We start from the raw sequence: 25,289 nt of genomic DNA on the forward strand, positions 1-25,289 counted from the left end.
CCAGGCTGGGCAGGCAGCTTCTTCTGGGTGGGACTGGATGATGAGAAAAGACCACCTGAGGGTGAAGGAACAAATGTAGCAAAGATCTGGGGCAGAGCATCTCCGGAGAGGGAGGAGCCCCTAGTGCACAGCCTTAGGTGGGGAGGGCCTGCTTGGGATAGGAAAGAGTGGGAGCAGGCAGGCTGGACTGGAGAGAGAAAGGGGTGTGGTAGGAAGTGTCATCCGATTGCTAAGGGGAAGTTTTGATCAGGATGGTAATTTGAGTTGATCCCACGGGCTACAGTTTAGGGAATGATTATTTCAGATCAAAAGTCAAGACTCAACTGGTCTTGACCCTACCCTAGTTGGGTTGCTCTGGGACTCCCCGATGTGAGAACTCATGGAAACTTTTTCCAAGGAGTTGGCCATAGACGTGTTGAGAAGAGGTGGGGTTTGACTCAGCATATATATGTATGTATGTATATATGTGTGTGTGTGTGTGTGTGTGTGTGTGTATATATATATGCATAGTGTATATATATAGTATATATATATATATGCATAGTGTATATATATATATATAGTATATATATATAAGCACGTGTATGTATGTATGTATTATTTTTTTTTTGAGAGAGAGAGTGAGCAGGGGAGAGAGAGAGAGAGAGAGAGCGTGCATCCTAAGCAGGCTCCATGCTCAGCACAGAGCCTGATGCAGGGATTGATCTCATGACTGTGAGATCATGACCTGAGCTAAAATCAAGTGTCGGACACTCAACCAACTGAGCCACCCAGGCGCCCCAAGATTGAACATATTTTCTTAACATACATATATAGTCACAAATATTTATCCTAGGTCTATTGATAAATATGCTTATATATACTGATGTAATTATAACACTTATAATTTATAATTTATTTTTTTAACAGCAATTTATTTATTTATTTATTTATTTATTTATTTATTTGAGTTGAATATTATTTTTATTAGAATAAATTTTCAGGTGGAATGTCAATTTATTTTTGAATCTGCAATCTTGCCAAATCTAAATCTCTCATATATAGTACTTTTTTTTTCTTTTTTTTTATATGTATAATTTATAATTTATAATTAAGTTCTATTTTTTCCTTTGAGAAACAAACCCCAAACTCTTTTTTTGGCAGGGCGGGGAAATGGAAGTAATTTGTCATTGCTTATATAATATCTTACCGTTTCCAGTAAACCAAGAAAAGGTGTGATATCATTTCCCTCGTTGCATTCATTCTCAGTTTAAATGGCTAAATATCAGCCTGTATTTTGAAGCCAGACTCTTCACAGTTGTGGGTGACTTCCCATCGCTAGGTTTCAGCCTGAGCTACTGGGTGATACCCCGGGCTGTTTACTGAGATACACAAAAGCGTGTCAAGAAGGGACCCAGGGGGGCAGAAGACCTGGGAGTGCAGTGTGTGACCGTGGCTCTCTACTTGTCTCTCCCTGCAGTGATCCCGAAGGTCACCAAGCACCTGCTGTCCAACCCCGTGTTCACCTGCATCATCCTGGCCGCCTGCATGGAGATTGCAGTGGTGGCTGGCTTTGCCGCCTTCTTGGGGAAGTACCTAGAGCAGCAGTTTAACCTTACCACCTCTTCTGCCAACCAGCTGCTCGGTGAGTCCGCCTCTCCGTCCCCCGGGGAGGGCAGAGGGCTGCTGTCCTGCGTGTAACACTCTCAGGGTCTACCGAGGCGCCCCAGAGAAAGAGCCCAGGCTCTGCTGTTCCTTTAGCAGCAGTATTCATGGACTCTGTGTGCAGAAGGCATTTCAAAGTATGTTCTTGGGGTCAGATTTGCCAAAAGGATATGATAAAGACCTAGAATATAAATTGTATGTAAGAAGCCTTGTGACAGGCCAGGAGATCAGTAGATGGGTGTGAACTGCAGAATTGAGGAGACGAGGGAATGAAGGGAGAGGGGAATAAAGATGTATCCTGAAAGACTAGCAGGCTTCGGTCAGGTACGTAAAAAAAGTAAGAATATTTCTGGCAGCATGAAACCCGCAGTCAGCAAATACAGAGGTTGGAGGCCATGCACTCCTTTCCTGACCCCTGCCCGTGGCAGACATAATTCATGGATCATGGTACTCCTTCTCCCCAAGAGCCAGCATGGCCTTCCCATCCTTCTCAGTAGTAGTCTACAGGCATCCGTTCCACTGTTTGGAGTTGGCATGGTAAGGAAAACCAATTTGCCCTCAGGGGAAGAGCATTACTAAGGGGGAGTTAGGAAAGTGGCCTCCTCGCAACTGACCAGGGAGACGGGAGAGTTAAGGACTCCAGGGGTCTGGCTCGGACAGCTGGTGGTACCATTTGTGAAACCTGGAAACCTCAAAGAATCAGATCTGTGGGGAAGATAATGAGATTGCTTTTGAAGTTCCCGAGCACGAGATGCCCGTGGTGTATCCACGTGGCCTCCTGGACTTGGCGGGGGATCCGGAAGGAGACCCGGGTGAGGCAGAGAGGTTTGGGAGCATCGGTGTACGGATGGAGGACACGGGAGTGAACGTTACGTGATGAGAAGGTGGAGAATTAGAGAAAAAGGGTGAGAGACCAACCGTGAGGAAACAGTGGCGTCTGTGGGGGAGTTCGAGAGAAACCCACAGGGCATGAGAGTCCAGGAAGACATGATTCCAAGAAGGGAGCCATTAGCTTCCTCCCATTAGTTGCAACAACCAGGACGCCCTTCCACCTGTGTCAGAGCTGTGTCCGAGAAGTGGCGAAGCGGGGAGCCCGTGCTCTGTGTGGAGAGTAGCCCACACAGAGGGACGGCGTAATCTGCAACTGCAGGACACTTTCCCGAAGCTCAGGTGTAGAGCAGAGGAGAGTGGCCCCAGCAGGCGGGCCATGTGTGTCGGGGTCCAGGGGATCGGTGGAGATGCTGCATTGCTGGAAAGGTTGGAAAGGTGAGCAGGTTGCTAAGCGTAGGGGAAAGAGCCAGCACAAGGGGATTTGCGGGAAAGAGTGGGGTGTGGACGGACAGCCCTCGACAGAAAGGCTCATCCGTCCTACAAGTGCAGAGGAGAGAAGCATGAGTGTGGCCACTGAGAATCCGGCTAGGACAGCCCTGCATCTGAGAGAGATCTGCGGCCACACGAATGACCTTCTCTGGTAAGTAGGGGCGTCAGATCATCTGCTGAGGGGAATGGTCTTCTTCAGCGCTTCCTGTGTCTTTGCATAATGGCCCATAAACAAATGCAAAGCCGCTAACCCGTCATGAGTCATCAGGAAAACACATAACCGCACTGCGATACCACGGACTGATAGCACCGAGTGTTGATGAGGATGTGGAGCAACTGGAACTCTCGCGTGCAGCTGTTAGCAGTGCCCAAAGGTGGGAGCGCTTGGGACAGCTCCTGGGAAGTGCCTGGGAAAGCCAGTGTTTACGCTGGGATCCATCCATTCTACTTCTGGGCATGTTCCCACCAGAAATGAATGTTGAAATCTGTTCGTTTAGATATGCATATGTGACAGCGTTCAGAGCCTCCTTGTGCATAATAGCCCCAACTGGATTCAGCCCAGATGTCTGTCGACAGGAGAATGGGTAAATAAATTATGGAATGCTCGTGCAGTCTTCACACAGCATGAAAAAGCAAGCCTTTTCATACCTGTCTCCGTGTGGGTGAATCTGACAGAGTTGAAAGACGTCAGGCACAAAAGAGTACATGTGTATGTGAGTTCAAAAGAGGAGAAGTTAATTAAAATGATGGAGGCCTTGATGATGGGTACTATCTTTCCAGGAGGAGGGGGAGGGCAGCCACCAGGGAACCTTCCTGGGCTGCTGGAAATGTTCTAAGCTTGATTGGAGCCGTGGTTATAGGGGTGTATACAGTTGCAGGAATTGATTGGCTGTTCCCGTAAGCTTTGTGTACTTCCCAGCACGTGATGTATCTCAATTAAAAAAAAAAATTAAAAACATACTATGATAATGCAGCTGGGTCATAGCACGTCTCCTTGGGAGCTGCTAGGGTTGCACAAGCCTTCTTTCTTTTTTTCTTTTTTCTTTTCTTTCTTTTTTATTTTTTTACTAATAACGCTTTACCATCCACTTCTGTGTTAAGTGTCACTTCCAAGAAGTATTAGCAAAATGCAGGCAGCCCTTTAGTTCCTGTCTGACAGAGATAGGTAAAGCGGGTTTCTTTTATAATTAAAGTCATAACTTTTTCGTTATAACCTGGGGTGTCTCTGGTTTCGCCCTCCGGCAGCCAGTTTCTCCATTTCTTCCTCATTCCTGTGCTGCTGTTCTTAGGTGCTGATTGCATTTGCTTGGTTGCTTCAGCGCGGGGACTGTGTTTTATTTCAGAATAGACTCCTAAGGTTTCTATTGACAAACAAATCAATAGTCTTCAGGGCAGAAGGTCAAAACAACAATCTCGCCTTCTTGCACCTGTTTCTTTCCCAGTAACTCTGTCTGTCAGAGGGCCTGGCAGGGGAGGACCTCGCGGAGAGGCCACCTGCTGGCCCATCTGTCAGTCCGTCTGTCCAACAGTCCACGCAGCATGTGTGCCCTCTCCCTGTGTCCTGCTCGGGGCCTCACTTTAATCAGCATGGACCCTGGAGGGCGGGCGGTGGGGACAGAGTGAAATACTGGGAGCACCAGGCAAGGCTCTCATCAGAAAGTGCTTGGTTCCTACAGACCCAGGGGATAGGGCCCAAGCAGTCATCCCTGGGCCTTCGTGCGTGGCTCTGTGCCAGCTTTGAAGCCATCAACAAATGGGACAGAGTCCCAAAAAGAGCTACATAGATGATTAAGGCGCTGATGGCATGGATTTATGCGTGAAGATAAAAAGGACTCAATCTGCATAGGTTAACGTAATGAGGATAGTTTCGGGGAAGTTCTGATAACTGAATGCTAAGGCGGCACACACATCAGGGAGGAAGAGAGAAGGCTGATGATGGCTGGGAGAAAAGGCGTCGAAAGCCTGTTATTGCCATAGTTACCATCATCACCAGGTGATGCTCCCTGCGGTCTCTGCTAGGAAATGAAACAAAGCACATGCCTGCTCTCTGGGCGTGGGCATGTCCTCCCAGTGTTCATTCACACAGATCCGACCTGCTCACCTTTCCATGCATCCTGAAAATGAGCCTCAGCGCCCGCTCTGTGCTAGGCACACAGAACCGTCTGGACTGAGCGGGATGGAGAAGGTTCTTGGGCTCAGGGAAGCTTCGTCTGGGGAGGGGGAGAGTGAACAAGAAACAAGAGAACTAAAAAGGGATGAGGCAGCTTCAGACAGTGGGGAGAGCCATGAAGACAATAAAATGGGGTGAGGAATGATAGGGAGGCCCCTGGGTGGAGTGTAGGACCACTCTAGATGGTGTGAGCTGGGAAGGCATCTCTGAAAGGAGTACGGGGCCAGCCAAGTGGAGACATAGTGCAAGAATGTTCCAGGAGAGGGATCAGCAAGTGTAAAGCCTGGGGGGACCTGAATGGGCTTGGTCCGTCCCGGGGAGGGAAAGGAGGAACAGTGTGCATGGGGTGAGCGGAGAGAGGCACTTGGGGGCTAGGTCGTGAAGGTCGTTTCTACGCCAAGAACACGGGAAAACCAAGTAGATATTCCAAGAGCATCAGGTAACACAGAGATCTTTGTTTCATTTAAATGTGACTTGAGCTGTTTTCTTGCAGAGCTCAGCCTTCCTGATTATGTTTTTCTTACCCTAATATTAAAATTAATTTGCATTCTTTTAGCACATACCAGCTGGTTGGTGTAGTCGATTGACCTAGAGGTCTGTTGATTGGCAAGAAGGAGGCAGCCTGCCCCGGGAAATTGGCCATGTGCTATCTACATGGTGAATAAATGACACACGGCTAATTTAAAGCTATGTTTTAGATGAAGCAAATCAGAACAAAGCAAAGACCAAACAGGAGATTGGAACTCTAGGACCCTTCGGCCCTTCTAAAATTCCATGAGTCTCTGAGAATCAGAAATAACAGGTTTATGGTCCTGTTGCCTTGCAGATAGCTCTGTTTATAAGGGGGGGGGGGGGAATTTTATGCCAATTACTCACCAAGAATTAACAAAACGATTTGATTGATGCTACTTCCGGAGAGGTCTAGGAGCTGGTTAAATGGCCACCTGCATGGGCCGGTGAGTCCTAGGACCTTTGTTTACACACCGCCAGGCCTTTCCATGAAGCCCTCCTTGACTAATGAGAAAAAGAGAGAAAACCCCCAAATGATCTTGAGTCCCCTTTTCCCACGTCATCTCAAAATGCACAGAGAGCACATTAGTGCTCCGTGATCTTTACGTCCCTAAAACACGTGTTCCAGGTCTGTCTGTCTTTGTCTCTTGGCTGTTCCCATGCCAGCCGTGTCTTTCCCATGAGGGTACCTCGCTTAGCATGATAGGTGTAGGTATTTGGACCCCTAATAACGGAGTGTGTGCATGTGTGTCTCCCCCAGTTTTCTGTGAGCTCCCTGAGGCCAGAAATAAGGCCCTTTGTGGAGACCTGGGGGTGGAGGGCAGCATGGAGAAAGGGGTGCAGTCGTGGTATCCCTGGGAATTCAGGTTGGACAGGGTTTAGCCCCCAGCCTGGCACTCATCTGGTGTATTGACTGGTCCCGGTTTCCCTGCTAACAGTTTCTGCTCCTCTCTTTTTCTCCCAGGGATGACTGCAATCCCATGTGCCTGTCTGGGGATCTTCTTGGGTGGTCTCCTGGTAAAGAAGCTCAGTCTTTCCGCCCTCGGGGCCATTCGGATGGCCATGCTCGTCAACCTGGTGTCCACAGCTTGCTATGTTTCCTTCCTCTTCCTGGGCTGTGACACGGGCCCTGTGGCTGGGGTTACTGTTCCCTATGGAAACACGTAAGTCCCACAAATGTCTCTTCCCGCCCCTGCCTGCCCAGGGGATGCCATGGTAGGGTAACCAGCTTTGTCTCTGGTGACCATGAATGGAGGGTTCGATGATGCCTCTGTATCTTCCTCCCAGTGCTGGAGAAAAAACGTGGATGTCATGGGTAGAGGGTGCAAGGCCATTCCACTCAACAGCTGTCTCCCGGGACGGCCGGGAACACACGGGGGGAGATCGTCCTACATTCACTCCCCACAGTACTCCTATTACCATTTTTATCATTTGACCTTAGGAATAATTAAAGATAACACAGAGAAATTTTATTTGAAAATTCATCTTAGGGGCTCCTGGGTGGCTCAGTCAGTTAAGCATCCAAGTCTTCATTTCGGCTCACGTCATGATCTCGCTGTTCGTGGGTTCGAGTACCTTGTCAGGCTCTGTGTTATCAGCACAGGGCCTGCTTGAGATTTCTCTCTCTCCCTCTTTCTCTACCCCTTCCCCATTTGCTCTCTAGATAGATAGATAGATAGATAGATAGATAGATAGATAGATAGATAGATAAGTAAGTAAATAAATAAGTAAATAAATAAATAAAAACTTTAAAAATTTCAGCCTAAAAGGAAAGACAGAACAGATTACAACCATTCCTGAAATTATCAGGAGCTATCATTAGGCTCCCATAGTAATTATAGGGTCTCATCCACAGTAGGTATTGATAAGTATGGGAGGGCAAAGGAGGTGGGGAATAAAAGAGGGAGAAGTGAAGGAAGTTAGTTCTTATGGGACACTTTTTATTCTAGTTATTATCCCAAGGCTCTGACCTAGAGTCCAACCAGAATTGCCCCAGAGGGAATTAGGAAGAGTCCAGTATCCACAGCTGTCCCCCTTTCTGTGTGAGACTTGGAAGCTGCTTGGGGATCAGCCTGGAGCATCAAGGGTGCAGCAGAGTTGGCCTGCAGGATACCAGTTCCTCCTCCTACCAGTCTCCTCCTCCTCCAAGCAGGCCATCAGGCTTTCTCCTATAGTCCTGTATCTAGAAGGTATAGGCACCCGCAGGGTCAAGCAGGCTGAATGTGGGAACACAGGTGAAGGCAGCTGTCTGTATATTCATGCATAGTCCACTCATTTGTGTGCCCCTCTGTCCCCTTTACCACCACCGTGGCCACTTCTGCCCCCACCCCAGCCCCGGTTCCTCCCCCTCCCAAATGTGGCACCTTCTGGTTTGTGCATACCATGAATAACAGCTTTTGGAGAGAAAGACTGCCAGCCTTAAACTGTGCCAGCTCTCAAGTAGTAAACTTGTCGCGGTTCAAAGCATAGGGTCTTACGATAATGAAGTTCTTCTTCATTAAAAAAAGGAAAAAAAAAAAAAAAAAGCTCAGGGACTACAGTCCAACTGCTAACTCTCCCCAGATTGGTAGAGCTCCAGACCCCCCTCCCCCTTTCCCATGTACAAGGTGGGTATGTTTGGGCAGGCGACTCAGCCTGGCTCTGCCTCAGTTTCTCTCTTATCAACCCCATGGGGTTACACAGAGAATAAGTGAAATATCCGTGCGGTACCGTGAATAGTGCCTGCCACATAGATTGTCAGATATCACCGTCATCATCATTACTATGAAGCGTTCTTGAACCCTGGGAGGCTCAGCTGAAAATAACGGGGCTGGAAGGAGAGCCTGCGTCTCTTTCGGAGCTCACAACGCCCACTCCGCCCTTTTCCTCTTTGCAGTTTTCAGGCTCTGGGTAATTGTGCCTTTAATGGTACAAAAGGAAATTTAAAATAACTCGTGTTCTTTTTCTCAGGAAGTTGAATCACACAGACGATAGTTACGGAAGCCAGTCTAGTTGAGGTGTTGTTAAGCATCGTGAGGCGTACTGCCTGCTGGGGAGGGACAAAACAGAGACCAGGACTGCCCCGAGGAAGGGAGAAGTCTGTGTTCAGCTCTGCCAGGAGGAGTTGCTGGGTCAGGGAAGGAGGAACGGGCTGAGCTGCAGCAATCATGAGCAGCATCCTGGAGGAGGTGGCCCGGAGCTGAGCGCAGAGGGCACGTTGGTGCAAAGGATAAGAAGAGGCTTCTTCCGCCTCCGGGCAGAGGAAGCGCGCAGCCTGGCACCATTGCTTCTGCGCGTGCGCGGCGTCTCTCAGCAGAGGCGCCAGGCCGGTCCTTGTGGGACAGGGAGGGGGGAGAGCCGAGGAGGAGAAGGCAGGGGTGCCAGGTGACTCATCACAGCAGAGGGCGGAGCGATCCAATCGAAGTTGACCTTCCTTTGATGGATTCCATGTTTCGGTTCTTTTCCAGCTCAGCGCCTGGCGTGGCCCTGGACCCCTACTCACCCTGCAATAAAAATTGTGAATGCCAAACCGATTCCTTCACTCCCGTGTGTGGGGCAGATGGCATCACCTACCTGTCTGCCTGCTTCGCTGGCTGCAACAGCACGGTATTGGTGATTTTCTGACCGGAGGGGATGGGGCAGGGGACGCGGGCAGCCAGAGTAGTTTAAAACCCACGGTCAAGGGCAGCAGTGGGCCACCACATGTGTTCTATGCTTTGTGTTCCTGCCCTGTGACTGTTTCCCAGACTCTACCGCAGTCCAGTGGAGGATCCTCAGCAGAGTGGGTAGAATGCCGGGTCTTTCAGGCCTTCCTGCTAAATCAAGTAGGTTTCCAGAAAGTGTCATGGAGCAACCAAAAGTTAAAAAAAAATTGCAAAGGAAGCTGTACATATGGAGCCAGAGAAAAAGATTATGGTTCAAGACACTCACAAAGGGTGTCAGTGGAATAGCCTGACTCTACCGGTAATGAGCTCCCCATCAACAGAAGTATGTAAAGGAAGGCTAGAATACCATTTATCAGAGAAGTCTTCTTCTAAACCTGAGACTATCTGACAGTAATTCAACCTCTTCCTTTTCCGTTTCCTTTGCCTTATTATTCTCAATTAGATACCTCCCACTTTTACCCATACCCCCCCCCAAACTGTTTTTTGTTTTCCCCCCTTGTCAGTATGAATTTTCCAATTGGCTATCAGCCTGCCGTTTTCCATGTTCTCTGCTTGAAAACCTGATGCTAAGGGACTGACTGGTCACCAAGTCATGCTTATACACCTGCCTGTCTTCTGCATCCACATCACCACTGCCCTGGTGCCAGCCCTCCTGGTCTCTCCCTTGGACCAGTGTGGCAGTTGCCCAACTGTCCCCACAGCTCAGGGTGGCCCCCTTCTGGCCCATCTTCTACACTGCAGCCGAAATGATGTCTGCAACACTGCAGAGGACCCTGTCTAATGCTACCCTGTCACCTATGAGGTAAGATCTAGGCACTGAACTGGCTTTGTATGTGCCTTCAGCGCAAGTCTGTTCTCAGCCATTCTCTCTAGCTCTATTTCCTTTTAGTTTGTGGTATTCAGCTTCCCCCACACAACGTGTATGCCTTTTCACACTTCTCTCCCCATTTGGACAACTCCTATTCAACTGTCGGTACCCTACTCGAATTCCCCCTTCTCTGTGAAAACATCCCTTCTCTTCTTTAGCTTTGATGTTCTTGCCTCTGTGGTTCTCTGATCTGTCTCTCCTGAAGGCTTCTTTCTCATTTCACTGCAGTGATCTGCTAAACGTATTTGTCGTCTGCTTTGATCTGTGAGTTTCCCGAGTGAGGGCTGTCATCCAGGAGTGCTCTGTAAATGTTCAGGAATGCATAGGTGAAGAGAAAGATAAGAAAAAGGCTAGGTGGATGCTTTAGAGGAATTCAGAGTTGGAATTATTTGTTTCTTGTCCTGCTCACATTCTGTATCTTTTAGAGGCAGCAATTTCTCTGAAGGAAGAGAAATCGATCACTTATTTTCATCTCCAAAGATTTCATTTTTCTTTGCTTTTAACATTTAGATTCCTGGCCAGTTATTAACATTTTTCTATTGAGAAAATAAATCCCGATGGTGGGGGGATGGTGGTGGTGGTGGTGGGGAGAAACTGATTTTTTTTTAATTAGATGATAAAGCAATTTCTTTATGTGACTGGAAACGAATTTTAGAATGGGATGGGGCCTTGTGAATGGTTAAAATAAAAGTACAAGCTATTCTTTTTCGTGACAACAATTTTATTAACATCTTAATAGCTAAAAAGTTATATAAATCAGTTTTGGTTCTTGTCCTGCTTTAGGAATTAAATTGACTCAGTATAGGCTGGTATCCTGAGACCAAACAGGTCTCTCTATTCCAGAGCATTCTCTGACAGCCAAAAAAAAAAAAATTGTCTTAAAAATTGCATATCCCTTGATCTTGCATGTACGAGTCTTACTGAATAAGAGCCTCGCTGGCCAGTGAGTCTTTGCAGCTGCTGAAACAGGAATGTGTGGAATGCAGTTATTGGATAGTGAGCTTCTCTGATTCCTTCTGGATATACTGTTCCTTCTCCAGACACCTGCCTTTTCCTCACATTGCTGGAGGCCTCCTAAGGCCTCCTATCATCTGCTGGGGTGCAGGCAAATCAGAGAGGTTCTCCTCCCGCGATTACAAGTCAGAGACTGAGGTAGCCCCGGGCCCCAGGACCGGGTGGGAGTCACATTTCTCCTCCATGGAGGCAGATCTCAGGATGTCCTGGCTGTCAACAGGTCAATGAGGCCACGCCTATCCTGGAAAGGGGTCCTTGTGACAACCTAGCCTTGAAAACAACCCTAACTGTAGAGGCCGCAACAGCAGCAAACTTTTTCAAGAGCCTGCGTGGGCCAGGCAACAGGCCTTCCACATGTCACTCGTGGTCCGTGATGGCTTGGCCTGGAGCCAAAGAAATCTCAGGCCACCATCCAAAAATGAGCAGAAAGCAATTTCAATCTTCTAAATCTCTGCTGCAGTATTTTGGGGAAATGCCAAATGGTGGATTATATTCCTGGTACATTCGCTCCCTCCTTCGTTCCCAATTCTTGCCTCCAAGCTCTCAAAAAAGCTCTTCCACAAGCTGAAGCCTTCCTCATCCATCTTCCCAATTTCCCTTTTTCCTTATTATTCCTTCACCGTCTGCTGGAGTCCTCTAGCTTTCCAGGTGTGAGCGCAGCCATTCTTACCCCTGCACCCCCGGCCCTGTGTGCGTTTTCCTGTCGATCCTCCCGGCAACCTGGGGAGGGAGGTGTTATTTTCACTCCTGATGACAAACTAGTCACTTGCCCCGGCTCACGCAGAGCATGGTGGTGGTGGCATTGGAATGTGGATTGGTCTGACCCCAAACCCGGTGTCTTCCTCTGACTCTGCGACTGACCTCTTGAGGATGCTTACCTTCTTCTTCCTTGAAAGGACTTCATTCATGCGCTCCATAGTCAGGACATTGCCCTCACAGGCTGGCCCTGCTGCCTCTGCAGCCTCAACCTCCCCACTTCTCCGACCTGTTGAAGAACGACTTACTATGTTGAACTTCATGGGGTTCCTCTGACATACCCAGCTCTCCCTTACCTCCAGGTCTTGTCATGAGCTGCTCCTTTTATACCTCCAGGCCTTTGCACATGCTGCTCCTTTTATACCTCCGGGCCTTTGCACACGCTGCTCCTTTTATACCTCTGGGCCTTTGCACATGCTGCTCCTTTTCTCAAGGAGAGTCTTCCCTTAAGCCCTTCAGATGCACAGTAGTTCTTTTTCTGCAGCTGAGAAGCCTCCTCCCCACTTATTACTTCTTCCAGGGCTGCATTAGAACCTCATCCTGCACAGTCCTCCAGCACCTGCTCTGTCCTGCAAGGTCAGACCCTCCCTCCCCAGTCCCCAAGAACAACTTGTTGACTCCGCATCTCCTTCACTGGGCTCCAGTGTCCAGCAATGGGGTTGGGGTTTTCTTGTGGACCCTTGCATTTCCAGTGCCAGCCATGGCTCTGGATAAAGGCCCCAGGCTTCCTGAACACCTGGCTGGAGGCCCCGTGCTGTCCCCAGGAAGCTGTGGGTGAGAATACTACTTCCTTGAATAGCATTTGGCAGGCCAGTAGGTTGGCCAATGCAGATTTTAACACTAAAGCTCCAGTCCTTGTTCATGTCTCACCCACTTATAACTTCCATCAGAACCTGTGAAAATTTCCCATAACTCTATTAAATGTGAATACGTCACCAGTCACATAATTCTGATTATAGGGAAATCTGGTTGGCATTAGTGGTTTGCTGATGTTAGACCTTCCTTGCCGCCCTGGCTTGGGTTTTGTATTTTATTTTCTTATTGCCTATCTCCTTGAGTGACAGCAATGAAAGTTCCCAGGATCGCATTGAATGCACAATTTCTAATTCATCTCCTTGCATACGACTGGGAGGGATGACAAAAAAGATTGCGAGTTAATTTTGTAAGCTTCCTTTGGCATGGATATATTGCCCAGATTGTTCCTGTACCTTTCACTCTCAGAAGTAATTATTCCAACAGAAAGTGTGTTGGTATGCTGCTGACTGACTGCTGGAAGTTGTATCCTTTTGATGTACTGAATAATCGACTAAAACAAACAAACAAAAAGGCTTGTCTCAGCCACCAATAGAACGTTGGAAGTCAGTACAGGTCCAGCACAGCAGTTTGTAGGCGACTAATGAGAGACGACTAATCTATGCCCCCCCATTCAGACAACCCCCCCCATTCAGGCAATGGATATGTGTCAAGCGCCTATTTGAGAAGAGCCTGGAGCCAGTTCTGTGGAGGGGTGGAGGGGAGGGGAAGGGCGGGGGACCCATTATGGACGCACGCAGGCAGTTTGTTGTTGACCGTCATGGATCTCATCCCTGCCTCCCTATTAGGATTACTTGAGAGCTTTTAAAATATGAGGCCTGAGCCTCATCCTTAGAAAGTCTGATTTCCTTACTGTGGGATAGGACCCAGGTATCTGTATCTTTTGAAAGCACCCTCCCCCCACCCCACACCAAATGTTTCTGGAATGTAACAGAGGTTGAGAACCACTGTGCCCCCTACAGAGCATCTCCAGCTTGGCATTGCTGACATTTGGGGCTGTATCTGTCTTCAGCAGCATCTCTGAGCTCTACCCACCAGATGCCACTGGCAGTGCCCGCCCATTTGTGAAACCGCCAATGCCTCCAGATACTTCTACAGGTTGTGGTTGGGGGCAGGATCCCCCACAGTTGAGAACCACTACTCCAGGAGAAGGGATGGGTTCCTAAGTTTTTATCTTTTGAGAAACAGTGTCCGAGCTGACGCTGAACATCCAGCCTTCGACGTCCTTTCCCTTCTCACCTTTGTGTGGTCAAGCACTCAGGAAACTGAACTGGAGACTGGAGGTGCTGTGTCTGCGAAGTACAGAAGAAACGAACCGATTGCTTATACACCCTCTCTGCCCTACGGATGTGCTTACTGTGTCCTGAAGCAAGGTTCAAATGGCCTGCGCATTTCCTACACAGATCTGGGTTCCTGGCCTCTCTGTAGAAGTTGGTTGAGAGCTGACTCGGCCCTGGCACCCTCGCAGGGGGGCGACGGGCTGGAGCTGAGAAATGGTCAAACCCACAAACAAGGCATTTGACCTCCTCTTAGCCGTAGTCCCCACCACTGGCTACCCCCCTACACCTGTGCCAGTTTTCTTACCTGTTTCCTGTCTTGCCCTCAAAGGTGTGGAGTTTGCAAGCCCTCTCACAGAGCCTGGCCCCGTTTGTCAGAACTGATTTAAAAGTGTGTACTCGTTCAGGCGATGGCTTGTCAGAAGATGTGACTTCTGCTAGGGCATTGCCACCTGAACCCCTACTATATCTCAGGGCCTGGACGAGGCACTAGAAATAGAGAACTGGGGGGGCGCCTGGCAGGCTCAGTGGAAAGGCATGTAACGTTTGATCTCGGGGTTGGGAGTTCGAGCCCCCACGTTGGGTATAGAAACTACTTAAATAGATAGGGGCACCTGGGTGGCTCAGTCGGTTAAGCATCCAACTTTGGCTCAGGTCATGATCTGTGGTTCATGGGTTCAAGTTCTACGTCAGCCTCTGTGCTGACAGAGTCTGGAACCTGCTTTGGATTCTGTGTCTCCCTCTCTCTCTGCCCCACCCCTGTTCATCCTCTCCCTCCCTCCCTCCCTCTCCATGTCTGTCTGTCTCTCTCCCTCTCTCAAAAATATTTTAAAAAATTTTAGGGGCACTTGGGTGGCTCAGTTGGTTAAGCATCCGACTCAGCTCAGGTCATGATCTCATGGTTCGTGGGTTCAAGTCCCACGTCGGGTTCTGTGCTGACAGCTCGGAGCCTGGAGCCCACTTCGGATTCTGTGTCTCCCTCTCTGCCCCTCCCCCTGCTCACACTCTGTCTCTCTAATATAATTAAACATTAAAAAAATAAATTGTAAATAAACTAAAAAAAAAGAAAAGAAATATAGAGCTAGAAAGGTAGGAGCTCATGTTTACTGTGAGATGAGATACAACGTACAGATAGAATTATGTACAAAGGAACACCCACGAGCAACAGCTAACCTATTAAGCGAAACGAGCATATTATAAAACAATATACCAGATTATGATCCCTTTTAGTAAAGAAAAGGAAAAAAATCTAAACACTTGTATATCTTTACGTGGAAAGATCTATACAGAAGATGTACACCCAGCTGCTCACAGCACATTACCTCTGGCTAGAGACTGAAGCATTAATTTTCATGTTTCCTTCACATTTTCTGCAAACTACTAAATGATCCAAAATGAGCACGTATCCTTTTTTCAATAAGGAAACAAAACGTTTTTTTTTTTTTTTATGAAAAGATAATAACCTGACAGTAAAGGACAGGTGGTTACGTGCCCATAAGAGGAAGACACAGACACATGGAGAGATCAGGAAACCCAGAGTGTAAACCCGCTCACGCAGGGATTGGTTCAGGGCGTGTGGAGCTGCGAGGGAGGGGTGCAGATGTTTTCCCCCCAGAGGAGGAATAGTGGCAGGGGAGGCTTCTCGTGTAGGAGGAGTGGGTATCAGGCAGTGGAGAGGCCCAGAAGGATATTCCAGCATGGACTGTGTGTGAGTGCGGGGCTGGTGGGAAGGCCTAGGCTCTGCGATACGGGGACAGATCCCGTGTGCAGGAGAGAGAGCAAGAGGGAGAGACACAGGGACGTGATGCTCACTCCTAGCAGCAGCCACATCCTTCCCCTTCTGTGTCCTGCCCACACTTCCTTCCCGAGGTGGCTGGAGCAAAGCGTGGGCCTTGCTGCTCCCCGGAGACCCGCCCTTTCCTCCCCTTTCTGCAGGAGATAATTAAGGCTCTGCCCGGATGTGCTCTGGCTCCTACGTTACCAGTGATGGGAGCGAAAGGTGGACGGAGGTCTTGCTTTCATCTGAGAATTTTTCTCCCTGGCCATTATCCTTCAGCCAGTGACCCTGAAAGGGAACAAGAGACTCTATTTCTTCTTGCAGTTTTTCAATATCCCCTTTGCCTCTAGGCACGTGGGCTGTCCTGCGCTTTGTGATGAGCGTTGAGGTCGTTACCTAAAAATGCCAGCTTGGGTTGGGCCAATGAGGTGAAGAGAGTCCAAGCTAGCAAAGGACAGTAATAAACGACAGGAGGGTGTCTGAGGAACTCCGTCGAATCACGAAAGGAACTGTTAAGTGTCTAGGACGCACAGGAGTGCGTTGTCACTGGAAGGAAAAGGTCCCAGTGTTTCGTGGTGGTATGGCAGCCCTCTGCCGTCCCCTTATCAGGATGTGATGACAAGGGATCAGAGGTCTCACAGACAGAAGCGGGACAGAGCACTGTGCGTCCTAGCATTCTCTGTAACAAACTCTCCTTTAAAGCACAGGACTGGAGCCCGAGTTTTAATAGAAATGGCCATTTCTGTGCCTCGTAACTGAGTACATTACAGAAAGAAAACCGGAAAGAATATTCCAGAATTTGGGGGAATAAATAAATACTCTCTACCTTTCCACGTTTCGCAGCAGGCTCTCAGTACAAATCACTTCATCACCCCGATACCTGTCCCCTCGCAAAAGTCATCTTTCAACCTAGAAATCAGTTTTATTTGTGCAATTAATTGATCCAAGGAGCAAACACAAACAACTTCATTTGCTGGTATTTTCGAAACGTTGCAGATAAGTCTTTTTTTTTTTTTCCTTATAATAGGAGCCATCAAAAATAGCATGCTTCTGATATCCTTCATCAATAGAAAATTAATCCGAGATTCTAAAGAGTAATTTTTCTATTTTCATGGTCTCCAGCTTTATTGCAATTATTTATCCCCATCATTATATGTGAATGGAAACATTTCTCAGTCTAAATTAATGACTGAATGCGGAATAGGAGTACGATTTTCAGTGACTACTCTTCATTGATTTCTTCTTTATTTTCTAATGCTCTGGAGTTCATTTTTTTTGATAGATGATGTATTTGTATTGTTCAGAAGTCAAAAAATATAAAAAAGAGGGAGTGGTATCTCTCCTTTGCACTCTGTCTCCTGTTCACCTATTTTCCAACCCACTGCTCTGCCAAGTAGGTAATAACTATGATTAGTTCCTTGTGTCTCCTTCTGGATTTTAACGCATATCCAAGGTCTTTCTTATTCCATACCTCGTTGTTTGTGGGTTTTTTATGGTTAATAATTTATATTGGTGTTCTTTCCATATCCATACGGGAAGAACACTCTTGTATCTTTTTTTTTTTTTTTTTTTTCTTACGGCTACGTGGTCTTTCCTTGCCTGGATCCGTAGGAACCTGTTTAACCAGCCCCTGTGATGGGTGTTGAGATCTTGCAATAACTTTGGGTCTTGCAAACAGTGTTGTGGCTCACATTGTGCTTACGTCATGTTGTGCGCGGGCCCATCTGTCTGTAGGATAAGTTCTTACAGAATTTACAAGTGAGTCCCCTTCTGTCCTCTGGGTCACCGCTGGTTCCAAAGCTTTGCCTGGCCTCCTGTGCGAGCACAGCACAGTGGTCGTCTGGTTATCAACATGCTATGTCAGGATGCACTTATTTCCAAGAAAGCCAGGTCCTGCTCCCACCTCCCACCCCAATATGTGGCGCCAGACAGAGAATGTAACTCCTTCCCCTAGGTTGGTGAGCCGGGAAGATGTTCCTTTGAAACAGAAGTGGAAAATTGGACGTTTTCCAGGTCAGGAATGATGCACCAATCTCCCAGAGCCTACTGCACTTTGTCAACAGTGAAATATATTGGGGACTGCCAGGGACAGCACTTGATTCAGGCCATGACTGTCTACAGGTGGCTTCTGAGATCCATCTGCTTTTTGGACTGGCCAGATGGAACTGTTCTATACAGACAGGGTGAGAATTAGGATCCTAGTCTCTGTCATCTCCTTAGTAAAATGAATCGTGCTGTCACATCCAGGTTATCTCTGTATTTTCAAGCTTCCTGCTCCTCAGAACTTTTGCAGGTTTAGGGGTTCCCGCGTGGATGCCCGGTTAATAATCAGCGGAAGAAGGGCTGTTCCCCCGCTTCCTTTCTATTTGGGATGGCAGTCTGAAAGCCCCCAGGAGGAAAGTCGTCTCTTACAGTTACGCACCCCGGGGAAGGTGAAACCTTGTGTCCTCATCTGTGGTTCCTCCCACGACACGTGGACATCTGGGTGGACGTTTCTTCTCACATAGCTGCCTCTGTGGCCAGAGTCCCCCCAGCCCCTTTAGCACGACACGCAGGTCCATCTCTTGTGTCACCTAAGCCCAAATGAAGGATGTTACACTCTCTCTTGCCGTGTGACCACAGGCCCAGCATGTTCCCTTAGATTTCCCTCTTGGAAGGGTCGCAGGAATGTCCCAGGTGCCTGTCCCCCTCCCCCCAAACCGTGGGACCACCCAGCATTTCCAGATGCTGTCATTGTGTTGGACTGAGTCCTCTGCCCAGAAAGGAGTCCCATCCATGTCCCTGCTCCAACCCTCTGGCTTATCTCCTCCCCAGCCTCTTCCACGGCTCTTCTCAACTAAGTTAAGTCTGAATAAATAAATACAGATTTGCCTACAGCCTCTGGGAGGGACCCAGCCGTCTCCAGCTTCTCTTCTGGCCACTTGCCAGACGACATCTGCCCTGGTTGCATTTCTTACTTCTGCTCTTGTGGTGTTAATGACCCTACAAATGCTTCATTTCTGTCCAGTCGGACTGCAGCTGCTCTTGGCCTGTTCTCGTCCCATCCCTTCCCCTGGCTTTGTGTGCCATCACCTCTGTCCCTTGTCTTGGCTCAACTCTGCTGCCCACTCACTCCATTCCCAGGACATTGGCTTTAGGGGACACACGCATCCCCTCCCCGGACCAGACAGAGCTGTGCAATCCCTGTGTCAGATAGTCTGAAATAAAGATGTCTCATTTTTATCCCCTTCCATTAGAGCAGGAACACAGACCTAATCCAGAGTGGCTCCATTTCAGAAGGGATTTTCTCAGAGCAGAGAGGAGCCAGGCAGTTTTCCTATCATGGTAAATATGATGCAGCTGGGCCCTAATCTAGGTATTGGGCAAAAATCTAAGACTGAGTCTTAGATTAGACCTACTGTAATAGGTCCCAATTACAGATTATTTCTTAAACAAAGCTCTCCAGTCACAGGGTTTATTCACCAGGTTCTGGCCCTGATTACTCGGCTGCAGGACTCACGTCATAGTCCTAAGAGGCTTTGTGAGTCAGAGCTCAGTTCCTAGGGTGGTTGACTAAGCAACACCACAGCCATCCTGGAGGCGCCTGTTCCTCATTTATACGTGTGCATTCTTTGGGTATATGTGGTTCTTAGCCCCCTACACCTGAATCTGTCTTTTCTCTCAGGCTATGACAGGGATCAGAGACAGAAGGATTTGAGGGTCTGAGAAGGACTTAGGATACGGTGAAATGAATAGGCCTTGAGATCTATCCATTTATTCGATAAACAGCTGATGAATCCCTGTCATGAGCCAAGCCCTGTTCTCTAGAGCTGAGGATAAATTAGGGAGCAAAACTACAATGGTGTCTGGCCTCTTTAGCCTCATAGTCGTGAGGAAGCTGCATCAGACGTGGCAATAAGGAGCAGGGTCCAGAATTCCCACCTGCTGTCCGGAGACACCGTTTCTCGGGCAAGAGATGTAGAGGGAATGGAGGTTGGGGCGGGGGGATGTACACCTGTCTGGGTTTGGTCCGGAAAGCAGCACCCACAGGTATTTTGGAAATAAAAGAATTGAGTGTAGGAAATAGAGCTTACGTGAACGTGGGGGAGTTGAGGAATTAAAGTCTCGAAGAATCACTAGACCGATCTTTGCCACCCCCAGAAGCACCAGCTGATGTGGCTAAGAGGGGGGGCTTGTGGGAAAATCCCAAGAAGCTGTGTTCATAGGACTGTCTGTGAGACGAAAGGGGTGCTGACCATGTCAGCAGGTGGACAGCCGAATCGGGAGAGGTGGGCATAGACCTGTGCTGTCAGCAGGGCAGATAGAAAAGAGGGCGGGTGCAAATACGGATGCTAGGGCCAGCTGGCACCTTCTGGGCACCTCTGCGGGTATCATCCTTGTGTCTGACCTTCAGAGCGTAGTGGCCTCTGCTTCACTTCTGCCTTCTAAATCTCACCCGTGTTCCCCTCCCGACCAGCTGTCACCCCTGCAGGGAGGGGGATTCCAGAGAAGTAGTTCCCAGATGTAGATGGGGAGGAGTGCCACGCTGACAGTGCAGAATCCAGCTTGGGGCATTTGTTCCTGGATTTAGTGTGGAAATGGCGACATGCTTGGAGCCTTGGGACAGGACATAAAACGTGGGTCTGGGACAGGTCATGGGCTATGGAAGCCAGGGAGGGGAGTGGTTCACGGGCACATGCTCTTGGGGGCCCCCGTAAGAGAAAAGTGGACGGTGGGGTCGGGTTATGGAGGCCCCCGGAGATCTTAGCACGATCCGGTTCCCGCGTGTGGGGACAGAAGCCCCCTGGAGTGAGGGGGAGCTTGGGGAATGAGATGTAGGTGGTGGGTGTAAACAGCGAGGGAAGTTTGGCTGTGCAGTTGGGGTCTGGGCAGAGGGGGGTATAGTTTCCTCTCCTGGGCAGGAAGAAAGGTGACATTTAGGTTGTCGTTGGGGAGCAGCCCTGCCTCCTGATAAATGCAGATGAGGATTCATTCGCCTAGGCGTTCTAAAACCACCTGCTAAGAGTTACCTGCTCTGTCTCAGCACCGTGAAACACTCGGGACAATGTGCAAAGACATGGTCTTCCTTTATCCCGGGAGCCACGAGGCCTCCTCCAGGAGTGTGGGAAGGTCCCTCAGTGGTGCATAGAGTGTGCCCTCATACAGGGGCTCCTCGGGGCCCATGAAAAACCCTGGCTCAGGGCTGGCTCAGCCAGTGGGGGGCCTCCCAGGAGGTGGAGGTTTTACAGAAGAGCTAGCAAGACCCCTTGGGCAGAGGTGTGTGGGAAGGGCCAGGGGGCCAAGATCTCAGCATCTCCCATGGGAATTACAGTAAACACCGTGGGGTGCTGTAACCTGGCCACTTATACAGAGGCACCTGCTCTTGGCACGATGCTTAGGAAGAAGCATCCAGCCCCACACCACGTCTGCCCACATGGGTAAGCGCCCCTGGGCAGGATGCAGCCAGGTGGCTCTGATGGGGCGGGGAGCGTGGCACAGAAGGGCTTTTGGACATCCCTGAAAACATCCCATGTGACTTGATGGGATAAGAAAAGCCCCTATCTGTGCTCTGCTCTGTGAGAAAAGAAAAGGGGCGAGAGGGAGAATGGAGAGAGGAGAGGAGAGGAAGGAGGACAAGGACGAGCAATGTGAAAGCCAAAGGGGGTTTGTTTGACCCTCAGGAGGATTTTTCTTGGCGTGTGCTCTGAAAGCCGAGCAGTCCTGAGAAGAAAAGCAATGAATCATTTATGATTGTTTTCATTTTGTATTCATTAAAGGCCTCTGCACTATTATTATCGAACCTTAATTGGCTCGGCGCTCGCGTGGCACTGCCTCTCCCAGCCCCTGCCCCTCCCCTTGGCCATCAGAAGTTCCTCTGATGATGAAGCTGGGGCCGGACCTCGCTGGGGAGCAGGGGCAGCTGGGCAAGAATCTACCCGCAAGATCAAATGGAATGCGGCCGCCTTTTTTTTCCCCCCTCCTTGGATCGTGTATTAATAAATGTGTCTGGTTTGGGCTTTCGTCCGCTGCCCGCGATCTGCTCCAAGCTCCTGGCATCTCTTAGCCCTCTTTGCTTCCCCTGGCACGTGAGAACTTTCCCATTAACCTGCCCCCCCTCCCGCCTCACCACGGGAGCAGCAACCTCGTGGCTGACAATGCACATCCTTTGTTCCAAGTGCCACACTGGGCACTGAACCAGCAACAATATGCAGGTTACCTGATTTACTTCTTTTAATACACTTCATTGTACTTATAACTGCATAAAAGAGGACAAATTGGCAAGTAATTATAACGTTAATTTGGCAATGTTTTATCCTATTGTGGAGGCACAGTTTCCTCCACAGTACTTGGGGCGGGGGGGGGCATGTTTGTCTAGGGTACAGCCTATCGAGGGATTCTTGAGCATGGAGATGAAATACACAGGAGATGGGGAATTGCTCTTCTCCCCGCAAATATTCCTTTATTTGCATGTGTTTCGCAGCCTCCTTAAAAAGCTAACTCGTTTATTCAGGCCTAATTAATGGAATGCCACAGAATGCATAATTAGGCTGTGACAGCTCCATCTGATGGATGGCTTTGGATTTGGAAACTGGAGATACCCCCAGTTAAGAGGGCTGAATACTTCCGTTTCAGAATCTCACCGGCTGTGCGTGCCTCACGACCGTCCCGGCCGAGAACACAACTGTGGTTCCCGGAAAATGCCCCAGTCCCGGGTGCCAAGAGGCCTTCCTCACCTTCCTGTGTGTGATGTGTGTCTGCAGTATGATCGGGGCAATGGCGCAGACACCCTCAGTCATCATCCTTATCAGGTAAGCTTAGACCCAGGGACTAGAGAGCCAGGCTCACCTTTCGCCCTCCCTGTCCCCATCTGGTGCTTGTCTGCAGTTCTCTGGGAGGTCCGAACTTGGGGTGTGGCATGAGTCTTACAAGCCAGCTTCCCCAGGTTGATAGGAATCAGTTACATTTGATAGAGACCGGAAAGCATGGCCTCAAGGGAGATGATACTTTCATATCCTCCCAAGAATAGATCCTGCAGGCGATTTTGAATGTGGTCCTACATTGATTTTTAGAGAGAGCAGCAGTGTTGGAGTAAAAGGAAAATGGCCTTGGACTAGCCAAGCCCCCAAGTTCAACCCCTGTTCATCCACTGATTAGCCACGTGACCTTGGGCACATTTTCGCTCAGACTCGTTTCTGAGTTCGGGCCCGGGAGCAATGTCATTGATCCTGCCAGCCTCCTAGAAGTGATGTGGGTCCCACCAAGGCCATGCATGTGCCACCAGTGACTGCGCTTGTCCAGAACCACCCATAATCTGGTCTCTCAGGACCTGTCCTGGCGGTGAGTGAGGTGCCTCAAAGGTGAACTGTGGAGTCATATTCTGAGTAACTTCTACGTTTCCAAAGTTACCTAGATTTGGGTGAGGAACCTAGAAATGGGATGCTCCGGCCCCCAGTGTCTGTCTCGAACTGGAGGAAGTGACCCCAAACAGACAGACCCACCTTACTGGGATGCAGCTATCTACACAGACCAGGGTACTCCCAGGGGCTAGAAGCAAGCAAGAATGAACTGCTTGAACTTGACCTGTACAAATGCACATTCCCAGCTTCTGTATCCAGCTTTGCTCCCCTTCTCCCCATGCCTACCATGTTTCCTGATCTCTGTTCTGAATTCCTGAGGAAGAGCATTTCTCCAAAGCCCTTATGTCATCTAGAAGGTCATTAGCAAAGCCTTGTTAATGTGCAGAAGCATTAAGGTAACAATAGCAAATTGCCATTTTATACTTTCTAAACTTGAAAAACCAATTTTCAACATTCACACCCAGCGCTTGCGAGGCTGTGGCAAAACTGGGCTGGGTAAAATCACCTATGGCTGGTGGCATTGAAAAGCCTGTCACTCCTTTCAAAGAAGCAATATAGCATTGTGAATCAGGAGTCATAAAAATGTTCAGATTTTTTTATGAGGTAACCCTACCCTTCAACACTTAGGAAAATACTTCCCTCCCAGAAAAACAGCTCAGGGCAGGCAGATTTTTATTACAATGTTAGCTATAATAGCAGCAAAACCTGAATTGGGATAATGAATTAAATTACAGTACTGTACCATAGCTCAATGGAATAATGAAAAATTCTTAAGAATGTGAAAAGTCCTTAAGAAGTGAACTGTTGCATTTAAATTCTATACAGAGGTTGACTGTGTCAAGCATGGATATGGACAAAACCCGTCAGGTCCTAGGTATGGCTGTGTTATGGGTGACTTTTCATTTAGAGATCCCTGTGAAGTTGTATTGTGTTGGTCACCCACAAAAGGTGCCAAGATTCAGGAACAATGACCTTCACGGCCATGAGCAGTGACTAGTCCCTTTGTTTCCTCTCCCCATGACTTCTGTGCAAAAACCACCTCACTGTTTGTGACTGGCACACCAAACACAGAAAGTTGAAATCTTAATCACTTCGAAATCTCAGCTTGAGAAACAGCTCTTGGGGATTTTCGGGAAACATTTGATTCCTTTAAATAGATCAGCAACAGATGGCCTACGTGACCTAGGCTGGGCCTCGGCCATCACATAACCCTGTGCTCTGCCGGGGCCTGCTGGAGGCCCAGGCTCGCACGTTGTCCCCGTCGAGATGGCCAGGGTAGCACCTTATTCTGTCACTATCCCAGTCCATTTGGCCATCACAGGTATCCCAGGCAGGCACAAGGGCACAGTCTAGGCCACCTTCCAGGTATATGCCAGCCCTTGCCCCATTCCAGAGTGACGGCCCCACTGTAGCCCACGTAAAGCAGCTCTCAGAACATCCACAGGTGAGGATACAAGCTAACACCCGCTGCACCCCCTTCAGAGCCAGCACTGAGCTCCTGTTTTAATTACGTTTACATCCTTATTGCCATTCCCCTTTTATAGAGGAGGAGGCCCGGGGAGTGGTTAAGCAAGCAGTATTCTCGAGGTCGTCAGCTAGTAAGTGGTAGACCTCAGATCCCATCCCTGGCCTTGCCCGGAACTTTCCATAACATTCAGACCTGAACACTCCATTTCTTCCTACGTAGATCTGAGAAGGAAGATTCCCCCATGGGAACAAGTTCCTCAACAGGATATGAACAGAGATCTTAGCACCTTGCTCATTTTATTCCTAGTGACATGATAGCTAAAAGGAAATCAGATTTCAAGTGATAAATATTCTAGCTCATTACGCCAGCACGTTTTCTTGAAAAGGAGAATTTGCTTTTATTTATGTGTCTTTCAACTTAATACCTTCAAGTGGGAATGCAAAAACCAGAACCGTGGAGCCCCTAATAGCTCCGAAGAACTTGGATTTTGTAACATGCACATTCTAAAGAGAGCTGGCTGTGTTTCTGTCCAGAAACATCGATCTCATCATTGGCATTGGACATGTATCTGGCTGAATCAGCCAGAGAGTGGTTTCCCCATCACTCCTTGAAAGTCTTAACCTACTTGCCTGTATCCCACTCTTTACAATTGAGAAGAAAGGGGTGTTTCCCCAAGAATAACACGTTTATA

General features: G+C 48.7%; 1 protein-coding gene across 5 annotated transcripts in view; it reads left to right on the forward strand.

Annotated features, from left to right (window-relative positions):
* The window catches only part of SLCO3A1 (solute carrier organic anion transporter family member 3A1), a 312,860-nt gene that overhangs the window by 257,267 nt on the left and 30,304 nt on the right, over positions 1-25,289 (forward strand). For all 5 annotated transcript variants that reach the window (XM_023254948.2, XM_023254947.2, XR_006598872.1 and 2 more), the window contains 4 exons: positions 1,460-1,624; positions 6,609-6,807; positions 9,091-9,229; positions 22,406-22,581. In XM_023254948.2, coding sequence (XP_023110716.2) covers positions 1,460-1,624; positions 6,609-6,807; positions 9,091-9,229; positions 22,406-22,581 — 679 coding nt within the window. The remainder of the gene's footprint in view (positions 1-1,459; positions 1,625-6,608; positions 6,808-9,090; positions 9,230-22,405; positions 22,582-25,289) is intronic.

Source organism: Felis catus, chromosome B3, assembly GCF_018350175.1.
Source record: "Felis catus isolate Fca126 chromosome B3, F.catus_Fca126_mat1.0, whole genome shotgun sequence".
Lineage (NCBI taxonomy): Eukaryota > Metazoa > Chordata > Mammalia > Carnivora > Felidae > Felis > Felis catus.